The following is a 16,781-nucleotide window of genomic DNA, read 5'->3' as shown; positions in this document are numbered from 1 at the left end:
TGAGGACGTAGAGCTAGCCACTATGCGGGTGTTTTATGAGATGGCGGTGGCCGGCCCATAATGCTTGATCCAGTGAGCCATGGACTTAATTCACTAGTGTGTTGGTGGGACTGCGGTGATCAAGTTGGGCTAAAAGTCTCAGCGAGCTATGGTGAAAGGAACATTCCGTGACGGTTAAGTTCCTTTAGTTGGGGCAGTTACAGCGGGCTAATAACTTGACCTAGCCTTTTTCATTTAGCCAAAAAAAAGTGGCATAATAATTTTTTAAAAAAATTGCGTAAATTCAAAACGAGCTTTATGTATTTTGACCTCTAAATTATAAAATTAGAAAAGAGGCTTGCAATTATAGGCATGTTTTGAGACTAGTCCAATAATTGGAAGTCATGTTACAGTGCACGTGATCCACGTGCTGATAAGTCCACATTTGATCTTCTCCTCTTGGCACTTGAGACATTCATAAGGGCAGAGTGGAATGGCTGTAATTCGTTGGATCTTCCCTACAGTATTATGGAACCCCATGATTAACTAAATCTTCTACAAGCTAAAAAGTATGCTCTTTTTTTGGTATAAAAGATTTTCCCTTTACGCATTCGATTCAAAACTTAAATTGTAAATTTTGACATGACATGCTTTAACATGTATTATGACATAAATATAACGCATATTGGTACTTTAAGTTGTTAGATCCTAGCGGAATTTTCTCTCGACTATGATCTATGAGGGACAGATATTTGTCTTGGTTTTGTATGTGGAAAGTGTTCCAATACAGCACGAATCCAAGCAGCAGCTTCGGGGTTAAAGAAATCCAGGAAACATGCAAGCTTCACGACATAGATGACGCGAACTCGAGGGTGAAAATGAGAGACGTGTAAACTCGAGGGTGCAAAGTGGATCTGATTTGAAACCATGGGTTAAGAACACAATCAGCCCAGAAAATAACAGAATAAAAGGATCATAGCACCGACAACTTTTGACAGCAAGAGAAGCCACTTATTCGAGAACGTGGCAAAGGCGTAACCCTTTCAAGATAAGTTAAACTCCCCAAGAATCATTCGGGAACCCTTCTAAAGCCACATAAAAATCCCAACTTTTGGAAGTGTGGGAGTTCATTGATTGCATCGATTGCCCCAACGTTGGTTTCTGTCCGTCTCTGTTTCTTTACCCTGCCGGTAATAATTTTTACGCAATTAATTAATGGGGTCGCTCAGAGTGACCTAATAATGGAAAGGAAGCAGCAGCTAGAGTAGAAGGGGCTGCAGGGCAGTTATCGTTGCCTTGGGGGAAGAAGGAGGAGAAACCGGTAAAACTGGTAGCTCGGCAGTCTCTATATCTATATATATATATATATATATATATAAATGTATGTATGGTTTGAGGAATAGTGATGAAGGTGTTGGAAGTCAAGCAAGCACTGGAAATTGAAAGAGACCCGCAAACCTCAGAGACTCCGTCAAACGTCTTATTCTATGCAACCTCCGGTTGATTGGTGGTGCAGGAGAAGTGGGGACGAATCGGATGAGCTCTGAGATCTGAATCTGAGTCAACACGGCGAGTTGACTCGGGGCTCTAGAGTTGAGATGAGCTGCTGAGATTTCTGGTGGGGGTGAGGGAATCGGTTGTGGGTTGCAGCTTTTGAGGGGGTGCTGCAGGAAGGAAGCAGGAGGAAGATGACAGGGAAGAGCAGAGGAGCAGAGTCTGTGTCGAGGAAATGGGCTTTCTTGCTTTGCATCGGCTGCTTTTGTGCCGGCATGCTTTTCTCCAACAGGTTGATTTCTTCCCCTTTTATGGGCTCATGATTAATGAATCTTCAATCATTGCTTCGATTTCTCTTTTCTAATTGAGGTCATCAATTTCTTGTTTCGGTTCATTTCTTGATTTGTGTCTTCATTTTGACTGTTATTAATCAATGAGGTGCCACAATTTTCGGAAGCTTTAGTGGATTAAGGCCTGCTGCAATTTATGTTCTGTCATCATTCAGTTCTATGAGTGCTAATTACGGCAATATTGTGTTAGTTTTATTGTCAGAATCTGCAGTCTGTACTGGTCGTGGCGCGATTAATTTGATTGTCGCATTAATTTTATGGTGACTAATCCCGCAGAACAGATATCTACGGGGAACTCATTCGTTTCGCTGAAGTTCTGATATGCAAATCTTATGCAATCAAAGTCTGCATTGGAAGTTCTCTCGCGAATTGTATCACCATCTTCCCGGCGTTAACTTTTACTACTCTTGTTCTTGGATCGCAGAATGTGGACAGTACCGGAAGTCAAGGAAGAAATACCCAGAGGTACAACAACTGCCGAGGAGAAGCTAAAGATAGTTTCTGAGGGTTGTGTTCCAAAATCTGTGAGTCTCTAGCTTTTTCATTAGTGTGACATTTGTGATGATATCGTGTTCGTGCTTAAAAGTTCTCTGCTTGCTAGGTTGTAATTTTGATCACTTTCTGTCCGCTAATTGTTTCCTTTTGTCCTTCATTCAGAAGGATGTAAAGCATGATACCGAAGACATTCTTGGGGAAGTCTCGAAGACTCACAATGCTATCCAGTAAGCTACATTTTATACGATCTACTCATATCTGAATTTATTCACGGGGTCGTAAAATTGTTTTTTTTTTTTTTCAAATTCCTCTTTCCATTGGAAGACTTCATTCGTTATGTTACCGTTTCATTTTCTTTTTCTTTCTTATTGAGATTTTGGCAGAATCCATTATTTTCTTTTTTCTTTTCAATTTTTAACATAACTGTTGTCATTCATCGAAAAGCAAGAATAAGGAAAGTGCTGCCCACTGTTATCAAATGGGCAAGGATTTGAGGGACTTACCTCGTTTGACTATCATCTTCGTGCACTGAATGCAGAACTTTGGATAAAACAATCTCAAGCTTAGAAATGGAGCTAGCTGCTGCTCGGGCTGCACAGGAATCCATTCTCAGCGGTTCTCCTCTATCAGATGATCTGAAGGTCAGCGAAACAACTGGGAAGAGAAAATACTTAATGGTAGTAGGAATCAACACTGCTTTTAGCAGCCGTAAAAGGAGAGATTCAGTCCGTGCTACATGGATGCCCCAAGGTTCACGATCAGATCCCTGCAGTTTCACAAATACATACAAAGAAAAAAAAAAGTTGAATCTGAAGTCATGATGATCACTCATATCTTGTGATTGTGATATAATTAGGCGAGAAGAGAAGAAAGCTCGAAGAAGAAAAGGGCATCATAATCCGCTTTGTGATAGGCCACAGGTAAGAATACAAAAAATTGATATTATGCTAAGCGTCAGCTATTTACTGTTATCATCCGAGGCCAAAGAATTCTCATCTATTAGAAATTTCAGTCAGTTATCTTGGCTGATCTATTGCTTTCCTCCTCAGTGCCACATCGGGCGGTATCCTTGATAGAGCCATTGAAGCCGAAGATAAGAGGCATGGTGACTTTTTGAGGCTGGTACTGCTCTTTTATTTTCAGTTCCTTTCTCTGTTAATTTATTGTTGGTTATGCCCTATTAGATCTTCTTAATCTGATTATCATCTTAGTCATCTTCTGCATGTTATATCCAAAACAGGAGCATGTAGAGGGTTATCTCGAATTATCAGCCAAAACAAAGACGTACTTTGCAACTGCTGTTTCCCTGTGGGATGCAGATTTCTATGTCAAAGTGGATGATGATGTGCACGTAAATATAGGTAATAATTTGCACCTGCAGACTATCTAATTACTTTGTGATTGAAAGTTTAGAATTTTCAACTTAGACTATTGGAAAACTTCAAAACATTGTAATTCTGCAGCTACACTTGGATCAACTTTAGCTCGGCATCGCTCGAACCCTCGAGTCTATATTGGGTGCATGAAATCTGGTCCTGTGCTTGCCCAAAAGTGAGCTGTTTCCTCCCAACTTTCATCATACAAATCAGTCCCATATTCTAGAAAAATGTAATCTAATACTAACATTCATTTACCTAATTGCCCTGTTCTCTTAATAGGGGCGTGAGATACCACGAACCTGAGTACTGGAAATTCGGTGAAGAGGGAAATAAGTATTTCCGCCATGCTACAGGACAGCTCTATGCAATTTCGAAAGATTTAGCATCCTACGTATCAATTAACCAGTAAGTTCTTTTGCGCATAAAGAAGTTTATATTGGCCATAAAAAGGTTAAGGAAAAATTCATTAATTTCCTTTCTGTAAAACTTTGAAACAAGAAAAATATTTCGGGTTATTGTCTGTGGAAATATTTTCAGGGAGAACCTGGAATGCTGTTTTTATTTCTTCAAAAATACATAGAAATGAGTAAGAGCATGAACTTGTTTTGAATATGAATAAAGGAAGCTGCGATTGTTTTCCATATCCAACCTCTGTGCTGGTTGTCACCTGTTTCCGTTCCAATTGTAATCATTAGGCATGTGCTACACAAATACGCAAATGAAGATGTTTCGCTCGGTTCTTGGTTTATTGGGTTGGATGTGGAGCACGTCGATGATCGAAGACTGTGCTGCGGGACTCCACCGGGTAAGTTCAATCTTCATTTTGTTTCTCCAGTTATCTATGTTTGAATTCCAATAATTCTTTCCTATGTATGTTCCTCGACCCGAGAACGATCTTTGTATTCTGCTTTATACATGATGCAACAATAACATCAGCAAATAGAATAAGCTCAGGATATTTGGACAGGACAGTCAACTTATTAGAAAGAGCCAATAACATTGTTGTTATTGGCTTAGGTGATACAGGATCATCTTTTGTTCTCATTAAATGCCCAATCATACGGTGATTCAAAAAAGAAATTAAAATTTGACATGTTACTGTAGATTGCGAGTGGAAAGCACAAGCGGGAAATGTGTGCGTGGCTTCATTTGACTGGACCTGCAGCGGAATATGCAAGTCCGTCGAAAGGATGAAGGAAGTTCACCGCAGGTGTGGGGAAGGCGAGAATGCTTTGTGGAGTTCTGCCTTCTGACATGAAACACAAAATTCAGACGAGGATAATCTGTCTCAAGATGAAGGTATATATGTACACAAACGTGTTGTAATCGTGTTTGTAAGGTCGAAACGATGGTAGGATGTCATAGAGAAAGCAGAATTAATTTTTCTCTCTCTCTTCTCGGTATATCTGTCTTGCCGTGTTACCGGTCCAATGGTCCTGTGGCAAGCTGTTATAGTAGTAGATAGCTGTAGCTTAAGCATTCTTTCCACGCTTGAGGTGTAGGAGAGCCATTTTGTAACTCTTTTTTACTTTCCTTGAATTTATTTATCTAATTTTCCACGACAAGGAAAATTAGAAATTGAAGAATAATGCAAGTATTATGGGCTGGTTTTTCTACCAATTTTTCAGTAATTAATGTTAAAACTTTTCCATATTATTCATTCTGTTCACAATTACACATATAAACAATAATGTTCCTGGGCTAGACAGGATTGGATGTCGAGAATGACATCGGGGAACTTCTCCATGATTGAATGCGATTATCTTGTTCGTCTTCCCTCTCGATCATGAGGCGGAAAGGGAGGAAGAGAAGAGCAGACTTATTTGAGCAACTTAGCACAAGAAGTGAGTGAGGAATGTGTGGCATAAAACAAGGTAAAACTCATCCTGCATTGACTCTGTACAGTCATGCAGATTCCGTGTCTTGAGCGACACTGGACCTTAATCGTAGCTCCCTCGGCTTCATGCCCTGCTGGGTACTAGTAATTTCTTGGACATACGACACACGACTCCTATTGGCAGATCCCATGCCGTAAATCGAAAGTATTAAGTGCTCTTCTTTATTGTAGACAAGGGTTGAGGAGACCTGAGAGAAGACTGATCATTGAATGAGTCACTTCTCAAGATTCTCAGGCAATTCCTGAATTGGCAATTCACATGGAAAAATTGGCTTAAGAGGATTGAGATGTCCTAATTGTGCTGATTTCCTGCTTCTTCTGACGAGCAAAATGTGGCAAATCTAAGCTCTTGAATATGACTTTCAGCTCCATACCATAATCATCTCCCAAAACACGAAATCTTACCTCCCTGAGTCGACAAGCAAACTTATAACGTGGAAGTAAAGTTCTCCACATCCTGGGCTTGGGATGCGTCTTAATGTTAATGTTTGGAACTCATGGAATGATGATGCACCGGCTCATGTGATTCCACAAAAAATAGCCAGAGAGATCGCATAATATGTCGGAAAAGAAGATGTCGTGGAGTAGAATCCATTTCGACAGATGAATTCCCATGGATTGAGCTCTCTCGGTCGCACCGACATCGTCATTGTTAGGGTCTGCTCCAATGTTTTCAGTGCTAAGCACATCAAAATGGCTGAACAGATCTTTACTGCAGATCCTCAAGATCATCGTACAACCAAAAAAGAAAAAAAAAAGAAAAAAACAAATCACTGTAAACATTACTATAATACAATGCACTTACGTAATTGTTTGTTTATGTCTTTAATACAATAGTGGTGTGTTTGAAAAATATTGCATAGTATAGGAAAAAGTTTAGTTACATGAAAGCCGTGGATCCCGCATCAGACCGGAGCACTGCCACGGTTCTAGCAGATCCTTGGCAGGTTGTTCCAGGGGCAGGAGGCAGCCTGCCTGCTGATCTCAGTGGAGGCTGTGTCCACCTGGAAAATCGACGCTATTTGCTGCATGTCGAGCCCCAGGCTATCTTCAGAACCGAAGTCCAGGGACGGGATGTTCAGGTTGTCTCCGAGGTGGTTGTACTCCTCCAGGACGTTAGCAGGTGAAGAGATTGACTGGAGCAGAGCTGTAAGGTCCTCATGTAGGGAGCCGCTCTCATCTTTCACTTCGTTCTTGATCTCTGATCCTGCATCTGTATTAGAAAGTTTCGCTTTAATATTATTAAAATTTGCATATTAAGTGAAAACTCAGCCAGTAATTTATCGACATCGAATTGCATGTTGCCATGATAAACTGTCATGACCCAAATAGAACAGGCAGAACCAAAACGGATAGAAAGAGATAGGGACAAGACCTGTACCCGGAGAGTCGAACCAATACTTAGATAACATGTTGAGTAACCGTAGATTCTGGAATCTTAAACCGCGAAAGCAGGAAGAAAAAGCAATTATGTATAGCAAGGATGCATATTCTACGAACCTGCAGAGGAGCTATCAGAGCCATTAGCTACATCATCCCAGGCGTAGCCCGACTTCAGCGAGAACTCAGACTTCTGATCCTGCAGTTGGAAGAAGTTGTTCTGATCCTGTGAGTTCTCGTTCGAGGTCAGTGCCTCAGCCTGCTGCAGTAGGTCCTCCAGCAGCCCCATGCTGCTGCTGTAAGGCAGACTGGGCTTCGACCTGGTTTCCTGCTCATCAGGCTTTGGCTCAGGCTCAGGCCCGAGCACGGACTTTTCCTGTTGAGACTGGTACGATTGGTATGAAGGGAGCTCCTCTGGTTTTGTGGGAGTGTACACCGTGCCAGGTGGTTGAGATGTCTGCAGGCCTTGCGTGGAGTTGAGGTTGAAAGTTAATGGAGTGAATTGGAAAGAACTTGCAGTAGGCAACTGGAGAGCAGAGGTCTGCTGGGGAAAGGAGAATCCCGGGAAGGAGGCGTTCGTGTCTTGGTAGCTATTGAGAACAAGGTTTGGGGACAAGATGGTCGGCGAGTGTGGGCTTGGAAGACTGTGTCGACTTGGAAGACCATGCGGGCTAGGGAGGCCGTGGGGGCTATGAAGGCCATGCGGGCTTGAAAGACTACTCGTAGAGGGAGAGAGCGGAGAGGCGGGATCAAAGAGGGACAGAGAGTGGGTGAAGTTGGTCTTTAGTTGGTGGTAGGAATGTGGGGAGAGATGGACGGGGCTCGGTGTCGAGCTTGGGGAGTGTGACTGAGCCAGGAATTGCGATATTGTCCTGGTTGGGATCTGGAGAGGTGGTCGGCCTCGGATAGGGGCGGTCGCAGCAGGCTGGGCTTCCAGCTGCATTGGGGGTGAAGTTTCTGGCTTCTGAGAAGCGATGTCATTCGGGTAAAGGGGGAGGCCCTGGCGGATGCGGCGCTTGATTCTCGTATTCCAGTAGTTCTTGATCTCATTGTCGGTTCGCCCTGGAAGCTGGCAAATGAAAAGGAACCGCCACAGCGAATTGCCAAGCAAAACAATGAGACCAAACAGACAGAGACTAGAACAAGACTACGAACACGAACGCGGAAAGGAAAAGAAGCACCAACGACAATATTTACGATATACCTGGGCGGCCATGCGGGCCCACTTGTTGCCGAGCTGGGCGTGGAGCTGGAGGATGAGGCGCTCCTCCTCGGGGGTGAAGGAGCCCTTCTTGAGGTTGGGCCGGAGGTGGTTGGTCCACCGGAGGCGGCAGCTCTTCCCGCATCGGGACAGGCTCGTGTTCTTCTGCACAGCATTCCAGTTCCCTTCTCCATTTTTCTTCACGTACTCCATGAGGATCGCATCCTCCGCAGCTGTCCATGGGCCCTTCTTCAGGGCCTGCTGCTTGGCCATGCCAGCTGCATTTCCACCCGAGGCTGAAGATGCCGATGAGGACCCATTGGGCATTGTCAGCATCCCATCGTCGCTTTGGTACCCTCCGCTGTGGGCCACCATGATGATCTCAATCGGAAGAGCTCAGCTCCAAGAAATAATTGAACAGATGAGATGACCCTGCTTATGCCTAGGCAGCAACTCCCTTAATAAGTCCCAACTCAGCACACAATATATAGGACACCAGCTTGGCCCCTTCCCTCTCTCGGACCCCACAAGACTCGATGGCTGATCAACAGTTAGTTTGGTATCCGAACCGCGCCGGTCCAGATTGGCTTTGTAACCCAAAGACCAAAGGATGATTCACGAACGTCTCTTTCTCGGCGCGCAGCCTATAAGAGCTGTTTCCTCACGTGCCTGTGCATCATGTAAGAAGGCAAGCAATACCTTCTGAGAAATGAAATCGGGCGTGAATTTCCGTGTTTGTGCAAGCAGCAGGTGGTCAGCAGCCAAGCTTGTCCGGGATGCGGTGGTGCAGGTGCAGCTGTCCGGACTGTCGGCAGGGCGGTCGGGGAGGACTGAGAAACAAATGGTGTGCGTCTGTGGGCGGAGGATCAGAGGAGGTGTTTTTTCCTGATGTGGCGGTGCATCTTCCAATACGGCGAGCTCGGGGTCGGGGGAGGTTATGGTGGGTCGTGGGAGGGTCCGCGCGCGCATACGTGCTAAGCTACAAGAGCTTTTTCCTAACGTGTTGGTGCATCTTTGCGTGTGTGCGTGCACGGGCTCTATCAGTTCATGTGGGGATGAGGATGCCGGCAGGGGCGGGCGGGTGGGCAGGCTAGGGGACTTTTTTTTGGAAGGGTCTATGCATCTTGGCGGGTCGCGAGGGCGATGATTCGGGGGAAGATTTTCGTCTTCAGACGACTAGAAATTGATCGACAAGGCTGTGGGTTTTAGATAAGAGAACGGCTCCGCAATCAAATTCTGAGGGAAAAGGAGAAGGAGAGGAATGGAGGAAGAAGAAGAATGGAGTATTTACTTGGATGGTTTATGCATGGTTGGATGGGGAGGGACGAATTTGAAGAATGGGAGAAAGAATTGGGAGCGGAAATTTGATGATATTGACGGTAACGGAATAACGGACTCGGGACCTGACGACCACCCTTTGATTTGTCCTACTTAGCTGAAGTAATGCGTGTAATTTTTATTCCATTTTCTATTTTTGATTCGCTCTCTCTCTCTCTCTCTTCTTGTCAAGTTAAAATATTTTTCTGGCAAAAAAAAGGTTAATTATTTTTCTTTTGCCTTTTTGGGACTCAATTCGTCGAGTTGGAACAGGCTTGACTGTTACAGTGGCCAATGGTTGTAAAAGGCTAATGATGAAAACAAGGCTGGCTTTTCCTTAATTATGAATGAAATAGGTTTAATTAATTAATATACTCCCTCATTTTTACTGTTTTTATTAATATATATGTCCTCTTGTTCTCTTTAAAGATATAAATTATATTCTTATCACATTAAAAACAAAAACAAAAATCAGAGAAAAATATAAAAGGACTAGAGGTATGAGCGACTCAAATAGTTTAAGAAGCAACGTATTACATTTTTTTTTTCCTATGCTCAAGTTCAACCTCACAATTACTATTTGATTTTTTTCTTAATACAATTAGATTTCACTATATGAAATCCACACCATTCCATTCCCATGTATAAAACGGGTCGGGCCTCATTTTGTAAGTATAAGAAAAGGGTTGTATAATTTCATGAACAGACAATATGAGAATGTGCGTTTCTAATCAACTATGTGCCTCGGGGACTACTTTGGCTAGTTAGAAGTTGGGAATAATAAATCAAAGTCCAATTTCAAAATCACTTTGCTAGCATTCTCTTTCGACCCAAGAAAGCCTACTCATGAAATTCTAGCTATAATCGACATTTTAAGTGTTTAATCAAGAACTATAGGATGCTCAATCGAGCAAGCGCCGCTCTTGATCTTATGAAACGTGTAAAGATCTAATGGAACTGTGAAGCTTAATCTTATTGATCTCAATGGCGTACCTAAATATAGCCTTGTAACAAGAATGTAAAGGCATCACCTATAATACGAGAAATAATTCCAGCCACCTGATATATAATTCTAGCTAATCTCTGTCATCGACCTCATTTAGCCTCGGAATCGGTCCTACATGTACTCAGGGACTGCCCACTTGTTCAACTGGTCAGGGTTCGGCTCCTCTCTCCTTCTTCCCAATTTGTTTACTTCTCGCAATCACTCCAAGATTTGCTGGTTTTGAATTTACCCGTTCGTGTATCAGCCAGTAATGATATAGACTGAGCAGGTATTTTCCGTAGGAATAAGGAATTATTTCAAGATGGTTTAGGAGATCATACAATGAGGTGGAATGTTTCATTAACATGGCCTGAGATGAGAGTACCTCATCAGTCTCCTCAAAAAAATGGAGGTTCATTAGCTGGGTAATTCAGACGATGGATGGCTTAAGCGCTGAATACAGATGGGGAGCTGCTCAGGATAATCTGAGGCCACCTGGTGCAGGTATGGTATCATTCAGGACTCAATTGGGCAGGTGGGTTTTATGCACAACGTTGGAGTTGAGACCTCAGTGGCAACCGATGTTCGGGTTTGGAACTTGCTTGGTCATTAGGGTGCCAAGAAGGCTTATTCTTGAACTAGATTCCTCTGTTGTTCGAGCACTTATTCTCTGGCGCGAATCTGCTGCGCCCCGCCTCAGTCCTTACTCTCTGAAGTCAGGGAACTTATTCTGAAGAATTAGGAGACAGCGGCACCATACCATACGTGCAGGGAAGGCACTTGCTGCGTGGATTGACTAGCGATGAGAGAGCCATCTTTCGTCCACTAGAAGTCCACGTTCTTCATTCGGTTCCTACAGGTTCAGGCCATCTTTTGTTAGACGATATCTCTGGGTCTCCATATCGTCTTTATTTGTTCTAATTTTATTTTGTACGGCACTAGCACCAAGTTGACAACAAAAAACAATCATGATAGTAGTTAATGCTTCAATTATCACATGTGATATTTATGGAGATATCTCGTCCGTCCATATGTCACATTTTTTGGGAAGTGCAGTAGTGATTTTCTGCTTCTTCTGACAAGCAAAATGGGGCAAATCTAAGCACATGTACGTGACTTTCAGCACCATACCATTATCATCTCTGGAAACACGAAATGTTAACTCCTTGAATTGACAAGTGAACTCTTAATGTAGAAGTAAAGTTCTTGACCATATGTAACCAAAGTATCTTATGTTCTATCATAGTTGTAAATGCTGGCGTCTGAGATGCGTCTAGTGTTCGCGAGCGTCTGAACTCAAGGAATGATGATGTACCATAGTTCATGTGAAAACTGCAACAGTAGTCAGACAGATTTTATGATATGTCGTAAAAGCCGATCTCAGATCAGCACTCGATCGCATTGATATCGCTATAATTAGGCTCTGCCTTGATGTTTATATTGCCAAGCTGATCCGATCACAAGTAGAAAATAGCAGAACATATCTTTATTGCAGATTCTGAAGATAATTTTACAAAAAAAGAAAAAGAATCAATATAAAACTTACAATAATTCAATGCACTTAAGCATTCTTTATGTCTTTAATATAATTGAATTAATGGTGTGTCTGAAAATACTCGAAAGTATAGGAAAAATTTTAGTTACGTGAAAGTCATAGAACCCGCATCAGAAACAAGCTGCTGCATGGTGCTAATAGATCCTTGGCAGGCTGTTCCAGGGACAGGAGGCAGTTTGCCTGCTGATGTCAGTGGGGTTGGCGTCCACCTGGAAAATCGAGGCTATTTGCTGCATATCGATCCCCAGGCTATCTTCAGAGACCACCACACCCGAGCCAAAGTCCAGGTGCGGGGTGTTCAGGTTGTCTCCAAGGTTGTTGTACACCTCCAGGATGTTAGCTGGCGAAGGGATCGACTGGAGCAGCGCTGTAAGGTCCTCGTGAAGGGACCTGTTCTCATCTTTCACTTCGTTCTTGATCCCTGATCCTGCTTCTGCATTAGAAATTCCAGTTTAGTGCTATTCCAAATTTGCAAATCCAGTGAAACTCATCCAGAAATTTATCGACCTTGAATTGCATATTGCAGCGATCACTGTCCTGACCCAGTATATAGAACTATGCAGAACGGGAACAGATGGAAAGAGATAGGGACAGGACGTGCACAGGGAGAGTTGAACCTGTATTTTGATAACATGTCGAGTAACCGTAGATTCTGGAATCTTAAACCATGAAAGCAGGAAGAAAAGGCAATTATGTATGGCAATGATGGTTATTCTACGAACCTGAGGAATTGTCGGAGCCAATAGCTACATCATCCCAGGCATGGCCTGACTTCTGCGAGAAGTTAAACTTCTGATCCTGCGGTTGGAAGAAGTCATTCTGATCCTGCGAATTCTTGTTTGAGATCAATGCTTCGGCCTGCTGCAACAGGTCCTCCAGCATCCCGATGCTGCTGCTGCTGTGAGGCGGACTGGGCTTCGACCTGGTCTCCTGCTCATCAGGCTTTGGCTCGGGTTCAGGCTCAGGCTCGAACACAGGCTTTTCCACTTGGGATGCGAACAATTGGTTTGAAGGGAGCTCCACAGATTTCATGGACGTGTAAACCGTGCAAGGTGGTTGCGTCCTCTGCTGGCCTTGTGGGGAGTTGAGGTTGAAAGTTAATGGAGTGAATTGGAAAGAATTTGCAGTAGGCAACTGGAGAGGAGAGGTCTGCAGGGGAAAGGAGAATCCCGGGAAGGAGATGTTCGCGTCTTGGTAGCTCTTGAGAACTAGATTCGGGGACAAGATGGTGGGCGAGTGTGAGCTCAGAAGACCGTGTGGACTAGGAAGACTGTGTGGACTAGGAGCACCGTGGGGGCTCGGAAGACCATGTGGACTAGGAAGACTATGTGGGCTCCAAAGACCATGCGAGCTTGGAAGACCACTCGGAGAGGGAGAGAGTGGAGGGGAAGGATCAAAGAGGGACATAGAGTGGGTGAAGTTGGTCTCGAATTGGCTGTAGGAATGTGGGGAGAGAGGGACGGGGCGCAGTGTCGGGCTCAGTGTTGAGCTTGGGGAGTGCGACTGAGCCAGGAATTGTGATATCGTCCTGGTAGGGATCTGCAGAGGTGGTCGGCCTCGGATAGGGGTGGTGGCTGGCTGGGCTTCCAGCTGCATTGGGGGTGAAGTTGTTGGCTTCTGAAAAGCGATGTTGTTTGGGTAAAGGAGGAGGCCCTGGCGGAAGCGGCGCTTGATTCTCGTGTTCCAGTAGTTCTTGATCTCATTGTCAGTTCGCCCCGGAAGCTGGAAAAGGCGAAAGAAACCACCACATCGAAATGCTAAGCAAAACAATGAGATCGAACAGACATGATCGAACACGAACAACAAAACATACCTGGGCAGCCATGCGGGCCCACTTGTTGCCGAGCTGGGCGTGGAGCTGGAGGATGAGGCGCTCCTCCTCGGGGGTGAAGGGGCCCTTCTTCAGGTTGGGCCGGCGGTGGTTGGTCCATCGGAGGCGGCAGCTCTTCCCGCATCGGGACAAGCTCGTGTTCTTCTGCACAGCATTCCAGTTTCCTTCTCCGTTTTTCTTCACGTACTCCATGAGGATCGCATCCTCTGCAGCTGTCCATGGCCCCTTCTTCAATTCCTTCTTGGCCACAACAGTGCCGTTTCCGCCCGAGGCTGAAGATGACGAAGGCACCGCGTTGTCGGTATGGGACCCTCCAGAGTGGGCCACCATGATGATCTCAGTCGGCAAAAACCCCAAGAATAAAATGAAACAGATGAGCTTTGCTTATGTCTGGACAAGAACTCCCTCAATAAGTCTATATAAATCAGCACATGAAAACAAAACAGGACACTGGCTTGCCTGATGCCTCTTTCCCTCTCTCGTGCCCCACAAGATTCAATGGCCGATCGACAGTTTGATCTGTATCAAAATCGCGGCAGTCCAGAATGGCTCTGTGGCCCAAACACTCAATGATGAAGAGTCTTTCTCGGCGTGCTAGCGCGCACAACCTAGAAGAGTCTTTTTCCTGACGTGCCTGCGCATCTTTCTGGAACACAAAACTGCAGCTGAGAAATGGATTCGGGCTCAAACCACCATGATTGCACACGCAGGCTATCAGCAGATTTTCCGAGGCTTCTTCCTAATACTTCGAAGGTGCAGCCGTCTGGACTACTGTTTTCGCGGCCGACAGGGAGGACTAAGATATGAATGGGGTGCGTCTGCACGCAGAGGATCACAGGAGTTTTTTCCTGATGTGGCGGTGCATCTTCGGCGAGGGCCAGCTTGAGGAAGTTGGTCGTTGTGGTGGGTGGGAGGTCCGCGTGCGCATATGCACTAAGCTAGAGGATCTTTTTCCAGACGCGTCGGTGCATCTTTGCATGCGTGTGCTTGCAGGGTTTGTCAGTTCGAGGACGATGCAGGACGCGGGCACTCGTGGGTCAGAGAATTTTCTTCCGGACGTGTCGGTGCATCTTGGCGAGCCTGTGAGGATGACTCGGGGGGAGAATTTTTTCCGTGGCTAGATGGCTAAAAGGGGGAGGAGATCAGATCGGGTTGTTGGAGGCCGTGGGTTTAAGAGAACGACGGGTCTGCATCAATTTAGAGGAGGAGGAAGAGATGAATGGAGGAAGAAGAAGAAGGGATTGGATTGGATTGGATTCAGACAGTTTTTTCGGTTGGGCGAGGGATGATTCTGAAGAGTGGGAGAAAGATGAGGGAGCGGAAACCGATGATTTTGACGATAACGGAATAACGGACGCGGGACCTGACGACCGACGACCTTTCATCTTGCCCGGAAACGGGAAACGGACAGAAACAAAACAACCTTAATTACAATCTGCAGATTGAGATTGTAATTCTGCTGCTTTGTCTCTGTGGGGACAGGGGACGGACGGGGCGGAGTGGGGAGGATTTTATATGGCTGGTGGGGCCCGCGGAGTGATTGGGTGGGACTGCAAATATAGCTAAAGTACAAGGATGTGCATGTAATTTTATTCCCTTCCCACCAACGCCCCCCCCCCCCCCCCCCCCAACAATTTTTTGATTGATACTCTCTCTTTTCCCCCCTTTTTCTTGTCAAAGTTCATCAATTTTAATTCTTCACTTATTTTTTAGATTACTTTGGATTAGTTGGAACAGGCTTGATTTGTTGCAGGGGGCCAATGGTTTTACAAATTAATAAAAAGAAAACAGGCTGGCCCTTTATCTTTTGATATTTAATTTAACCTCTCCTGTCATTGGATTTTTCCTTAATTACAATTATGAATATATAGCTAAGTTATATATTTATATATATATATATATTCTTATTTTTTTAATGTACGCACAAGTATTCGAAAGCGTAATTAGTCCCGATTAATCCATAATCGAATCATATTAGTTCAATAAAAGATAAAACTTTTGAGCATGAAAATTTGCTCATGTTTCTCTTCTTTATAAGAGGAATCTTTATATGTGTCTTCGTTTCCTGTAAGATACGAGTTATATTTTAACCAAAAGAAAAGAAGAAGAAGAAGAAGAAGAAGAAGAAAACATTACAACTAATGATTACAACTAATGATTGTTTTTTGTTTTATAGATGTCGGTCGAATGTTTTCTCTGTTAATGGTTATGTTCATCGGCTTTAATTTCCAAGCTTGGCTGCTTGGGGTTTTGAATCCTGCTTGGATATTCTTGTATGGGTTTATTCTTGGTTCTTTTTAGTTAGGCATATACGAACACGAGCACGCGAATGAATGTTCATATGTGACTGTATATTTTAATAGAGAAGCCCTTGTTTTTCTTGGTTGGTTAAGCTCTTGATTCATGCATTTCGTCGTTATAGCACGAACGACCAGACCAAGTTAATTAGTCATCCTTGATGAATCTAGCAATCTAACTTAGGTCGTGCGACTATTTTTCGCACGGTGAAATGTCCAATTTGTTGAACTTGTTAGACAATTGATCTCATAAAGAAATACTTGCCAAAATAACAAATGGCAGTGCTGAGACAAATTTCTTTCTTGTAAGTAGGGATGTTTCCAAGATTGCCACTATTGATTTTTATTTATATATATGGCTGATCGAGACCTCTTAAGTTAGTTGTATGAGCAGGCTAATTAAATGGAGGTAATTCCAATTAATCTGCATTTCTCCAAAGTTAACCCAAATATACTCATATGAAAAAAATAAGTAAATAAATAAATAAACTCGGATCGACTTCGTCAAGCATTGGATATATAAATGACACTCTTTGTTTAGGCGCTCGCTCCCGTATATAAAAAGTCTAGGACATAAGGTTGGCGCACCAACATCGACCATGGCCAAAGCTTAAATCGTGG

The 16,781-nt window shown here is 44.0% G+C and overlaps 3 protein-coding genes across 4 annotated transcripts; 1 reads left to right on the top strand and 2 right to left on the bottom strand.

The window, feature by feature from the left end:
* Positions 1-989: 989 nt before the first annotated feature.
* LOC116192636 (probable beta-1,3-galactosyltransferase 2) lies at positions 990-5,317 on the top strand. Its single transcript, XM_031521230.1, has 11 exons — positions 990-1,765; positions 2,248-2,347; positions 2,481-2,545; positions 2,857-3,068; positions 3,175-3,238; positions 3,368-3,440; positions 3,559-3,679; positions 3,782-3,869; positions 3,977-4,102; positions 4,393-4,502; positions 4,802-5,317. The coding sequence occupies exons 1-11, from the start codon at positions 1,668-1,670 to the stop codon at positions 4,948-4,950; spliced, it is 1,206 nt and encodes a 401-aa protein (XP_031377090.1). The 5' UTR covers positions 990-1,667; the 3' UTR covers positions 4,951-5,317.
* Positions 5,318-6,364: 1,047 nt separating this feature from the next.
* LOC116195793 (transcription factor MYB101-like) lies at positions 6,365-9,677 on the bottom strand. Its single transcript, XM_031525146.1, has 3 exons — positions 8,179-9,677; positions 7,095-8,043; positions 6,365-6,807 (listed from the first exon to the last, which is right to left on the bottom strand). The coding sequence occupies exons 1-3, from the start codon at positions 8,548-8,550 to the stop codon at positions 6,524-6,526; spliced, it is 1,605 nt and encodes a 534-aa protein (XP_031381006.1). The 5' UTR covers positions 8,551-9,677; the 3' UTR covers positions 6,365-6,523.
* Positions 9,678-11,941: 2,264 nt separating this feature from the next.
* LOC116192731 (transcription factor MYB120-like) lies at positions 11,942-15,316 on the bottom strand. 2 transcript variants are annotated; one of them, XM_031521367.1, is made up of 4 exons: positions 13,846-15,316; positions 12,755-13,754; positions 12,540-12,649; positions 12,327-12,465 (listed from the first exon to the last, which is right to left on the bottom strand). In XM_031521367.1, exons 1-3 carry the CDS (start codon positions 14,191-14,193, stop codon positions 12,588-12,590), a joined length of 1,410 nt encoding a protein of 469 aa, XP_031377227.1. In that variant the 5' UTR covers positions 14,194-15,316; the 3' UTR covers positions 12,327-12,465; positions 12,540-12,587. The 2 variants fall into 2 exon arrangements, with proteins under 2 accessions (XP_031377218.1, XP_031377227.1); XM_031521358.1 differs by lacking the exon at positions 12,540-12,649 and having other exon boundaries at positions 11,942-12,465; positions 13,846-15,314.
* Between the last annotated feature and the right edge of the window lie 1,465 nt (positions 15,317-16,781).

This window comes from Punica granatum, chromosome 1 (genome assembly GCF_007655135.1).
Source record: "Punica granatum isolate Tunisia-2019 chromosome 1, ASM765513v2, whole genome shotgun sequence".
Classification (NCBI taxonomy): domain Eukaryota; kingdom Viridiplantae; phylum Streptophyta; class Magnoliopsida; order Myrtales; family Lythraceae; genus Punica; species Punica granatum.
Note: the sequence above shows the minus strand (reverse complement) of the source record. Positions and strands in the feature narration are given on the sequence as shown.